Source organism: Aphanomyces invadans (assembly GCF_000520115.1).
Source record: "Aphanomyces invadans strain NJM9701 unplaced genomic scaffold supercont1.39, whole genome shotgun sequence".
Lineage (NCBI taxonomy): Eukaryota > Oomycota > Saprolegniomycetes > Saprolegniales > Verrucalvaceae > Aphanomyces > Aphanomyces invadans.
This window is the reverse complement of record NW_008580184.1, coordinates 385668-390203: the sequence shown is the minus strand read 5'-3', so window position 1 is coordinate 390203 and position 4536 is coordinate 385668. Positions and strand designations below refer to the sequence as shown.

General features: G+C 52.8%; 1 protein-coding gene across 1 annotated transcript; it reads right to left on the bottom strand.

The window, feature by feature from the left end:
- Positions 1–370: 370 nt before the first annotated feature.
- H310_12469 (hypothetical protein) lies at positions 371–1263 on the bottom strand (the record flags this gene model as incomplete). The annotated part of the gene is made up of 6 exons (XM_008879524.1): positions 371–382; positions 451–525; positions 848–923; positions 1006–1028; positions 1103–1159; positions 1249–1263. 6 exons carry the CDS (start codon positions 1261–1263, stop codon positions 371–373), a joined length of 258 nt encoding a protein of 85 aa, XP_008877746.1.
- Positions 1264–4536: the final 3273 nt, after the last annotated feature.

Here is a 4536-nt window from a genome sequence, read left to right as displayed (position 1 = left end):
TCCACGCCTGATCCTCATGAGCACATTGATGTCTACGAGGACGACGGTGAGATGGATATCGACGACTCCAAGGACACATATATATTCATGGAGGTGGACCAACCGTACCAGGTGGTCCAGCGTCGTGGAAAACGCAAGGAGCGAACGCGCACGGCGCCAAAAACCCTGGAGGACTTCGCGACACCGAACTTTTTGACGTCCTCCGACGCAACAATTGAGGTTTTCGGTTCGTGCAGTGGAGGGAAAAGCAGGATATCGTCACAATTGTCCCCACCTTTCAACGTCAATTCTTGTCAGTGGAGGATCTAAGGAGTGCATCACGACATACCAACAAGTCGGAAATGCACTATCCTTTGACGTTGAGTCGATGTCAATTGAGCGCCTACACGAAATCCTTGAGACGTCCACTCAACAGCTATACCACGACGAGCTCGAGGATATAGATCGCACCTTTAGCGACGCAGCAGCGGACACCCTCAACGATCTCACGGGGCATAGGGCCAGGGAGACAAAGTCTGGACCCAACTACAAAGAAACACCTCTCAGCAAACATCGTATTGCATACCATGGCGACAGAGCACCCAACAACGTTTGAGTCGCTGATCCACCTGCACACCTGGCAGCGCTGGTTTGCCGCATCTACGGAGAATACAGCGCAGTCATTCGCGGACACGCGCAAACAAATCTTCGGCAAAATGAAGCTCAGCATGACCCAACAGTTGAGCCGACGCGAGGGCATGAAAGTACGTACGGTGGATAACACCCACGAACCAATTATGCCGCATCCACTCCGCACGGAGGATGCACTATCCCTATTCGAGATGTGGTTGAGCATTGTTGCTCCTACCATTTTCCAGAGCGACGAGTGGGTGTTGTGCTTGACTGGCAAACCCGTCGTGTGGATGCCGTCGGGCGCAGGGCGTCTGCTAACACCGAATACCCTACTGACCATCCTACAATTACCAGTGGGTCATTGCGTTCTGGGACGATTGGTGGACTGTGTACCTGCGCATGGACTGGTACAACAGCTACAGCGAATGACGGATTGGAATCAAGTCTACGACAACGATCATTCTTGTCTATAGGCAAGGATGGGACGAACCGTTTCGGCTAACCCAGCCGGGTCTAGAGGCCCCGGCACGTCGGAACTAAGTTCCGCCTACTGTCAAACCGACACCAATCCATCCCATCTGTCAAATTCCTCACGTGCAATGTCAATGGCATCTCGTCAGTCGACAATGGGCATACCTTTGTTGAGAGCATTGTCCGCCAAGCAAACGTAGTGGCCCTACAAGAAACAAAACTGAAGGACAGACATCACCTGTCGACACTTTCCTATCACATTCAACACGCATTCGGACACGGCAAGTTCTTCCTTGCTGTAATTGACCCACGTACCGAACCAAACTACGTCCCCGCGCCAGAAGAGGACCCAGCACATCGAAGTGGAGGTGTTGCACTCGTTTTCGTCGACACACTCCCAGGCTTCCGCGACCTTCAACATCTGTCGGAGCTGGACGTGCCCTACAAATACATGGTGGTCAGTACAAATTGGCAGGAGACCCCAGTAAATTTTCACTGCATGTATGCCCCGGTTCGAACGGCCGAAAGGGCGGCGTTCTTCGACAGCCTACCACGCGACTTTCCGGGCGACAGCATACTTGTGGTCCTGGGCGATTTAAACTTACCGCTCGACTTGTATCATGACGTGGAACGTCAGCACCACGATCACGCCGTGGGTCGTGGCAATTGTCTCGAGTGGCTGGTCGCGCTCCGGGTGATGGATGCGTGGCGTATGCACTACAGAGAGACGCGAACCTACTCCGGACCACATAACAAGACCCGTTTGGACTATATCCTGGCCGACACGCACCTGGTGAGGGACTGCTAGGTCTCTAGCGACTACCATCGCCCAGCGAAACACGTCGCAGGTGATCATGCGATCCACACACTGGTGCTCGAGGACGTCCACCAGTCGATGGGTAGAGGCTACTGAAAAATGCCGAAAGAGATCGTGCACTATCCACAGATCAGTGAGGCCATCGTGACAGAGGCATCACGCCTATTGACAGACATACGTACCGCACACAATCCCGGTGTCCTGTGGCATGCCTGGAAGAAGCGAACCAGGCGATTCCTTCAATCCGCCCACCGCTTTGCAAAAATGCACTGCTTGAAGGAAAAAGCGAGTGCGGTCGCACGCGTGACTGAAGCGCGGCGTCTACACAGCGAAGGTCATTCAAATGACCACGACCTCGAGGAGGAAGAGAGAATCTACCTCGAGACCGAGGATCTCTGGCGTCTTTACCATACCGACCGCGCCTTCGACTTCCACGCAAACAAGAATGAGCGCTCCACGGCTCAATTCTTCCGCCCGCCGACCAAAGTCCTATACAAAACGCCGGTCAGAGCAGTGAAACAAAATGATAGGACGCTGTCAACAGACCCAGCGACCATTCAGCGCGAGTTTGTCAATCAATGGTCACGCGTCATGCGCGACAACTCCACTCCGCCTAATCGTTCCATGCGGCGCCGCTTCCTCCGAGTCCTACGCCGAAGACTGTCAGATGAGGATAGAGAGGCATTAGAGGCTGACGTCACCGGTACCGCGCTGGAGTCCAGCATCAAAACCATGGCACCGCATCGCACTCCAGGCCCCGATGGGTTTCCGGCTTGCTTTTTCCAAGTGGCACCTACGCTGTTTGGCGAAATATTGGCCATCGTGTTCAACTACCAATTGAGCCGCGGCATGTTGTTAAAATGCCAGCGTACCAGCGAGGTTGTGCTACTGTTCAAGAAGAACGACCGCGCCGACCCCGGCAACTACAGGCCGATTAGTTTGATGCCGGTGGAGGTGAAGATCCTTTGCCGTGCATTAGCTTACCGTCTGTCGTCGGTGCTGCCACAACTGGTTCTGCCGACCCAAAAAGGCTTCGTCCACGGCCGTCGCCTGCACGACCACACAGTATTCATGCTCGACCTACAACACACGTACGGTTCGCGATCAGGAGGGGTATGCAGCCTTCCTAGACTTTGCCAAAGCGTACGATCGCGTGTCTTGGGCCTACATGTTCGACACGCTGAAGAAGTTCGGCTTTGGATCTAAATTCATGTCGTGGGTCAGGCTGCTGTATACGAATCCTTTGGTTCACCTCCGCATCAACGGTCTCAAGTCGTAACCGATCCACCCTAACCGTGGCGTCAAGCAGGGAGACCCCTTGTCGTCTCTGCTGTTCGTCTTGACACTGGAACCTCTGAACCAACTCCTACAAGACCATGAGGACTATGGCATCGAGCTTACGCACGATCATACCGCAAAATCCTTGAGGTTTGCGGACGACACGACGTTGTTGGCTGGGCGCATTGCTCACCTACAATAGCTACTGGAGCTGGTTAACCAGTATTGTGCTGCGTTGTGGGCCAAACTAAACATCGACAAGACGGAAATCTTAGTGCTGAACTCCAACCAGCCCATACGGATTGTGCGGGGCCTGTCGTTTGCAGCGTCGGGCCGTCCGATACGCTACCTTGGGATGTTGCTGCCCCATACTACGAACACACGGAACCATGGAGGCCTTGCAAACGTACCTTAAGCTGTTCCGTCGCACCATTGCCGTCGCAACACCGTTACAAGCTGACGTGTGGACTCGACTGCAATTCCGGGTACTGCCTGTTGGCTACTGCTTCTACCACATGCAGTTAGTCCACCCCAATTGCATGCAATGTCCCTACGGCAGCTGTCACACCGTCGAAACTATTCACCATGCTCTACGCCCACCCGGTTTGGGATATGATGGCGGCACCATGGCTAAAATTTGGATTACGATTCGATTGGACCTGCATTTTGGACGTCACTAAAGTCATACCTCTTCCAGCATGCTCCCACGCAGCACCGGAACTCTTACTGCTGTGGACGCTACTCACCGGAGGCATGTTGCGTCGCATTTGGATCCACCGGAACAAGGTCAAATATGAAAGTTGTTCGCAACTTCACGTACCGTCTACAGTGGAGCGCAGTCTTCTCGAATGGTCCACGCAAATTCGACGGCATCTTGAACTCCCAACGACTCTCGAAGACGAACGCGCTCACATCCAGGCGATCCTGCGTCTGCTCGGTCAGCATCTCAACTACCGACGATTTGGGTCAAAATATCCTCTGCACTTTTCCGCCAATCCTTTGACCGCGCAGCTACCATTCCGGTACTTTCACCTACTACCTCTGTCCAATTAAGAATGGTCGTTTTGCGCAAAGGACAGTTTTTTGTCGAAAAAATGTGAATTTGGAGAAAATAAGGGTATCACGAGAATCAGTAGGGTGTGGCCTGTAATAATAAAACAGTATCTACACGGTTCACTCATTCAAAAAATAGGAATTCAACAATTTCCACTCAATACAATGACCAAGACTAAACATGCTTCGAATATGTAATTGTTTGTAACAACCCCCTTTTATCCGGATAAAATCGATAAATACGGTTGTATCCGGTGCATCCTTGGCGCCAAGATTCGCCCGCGCTTTGAAGTCACCTGAAAGAG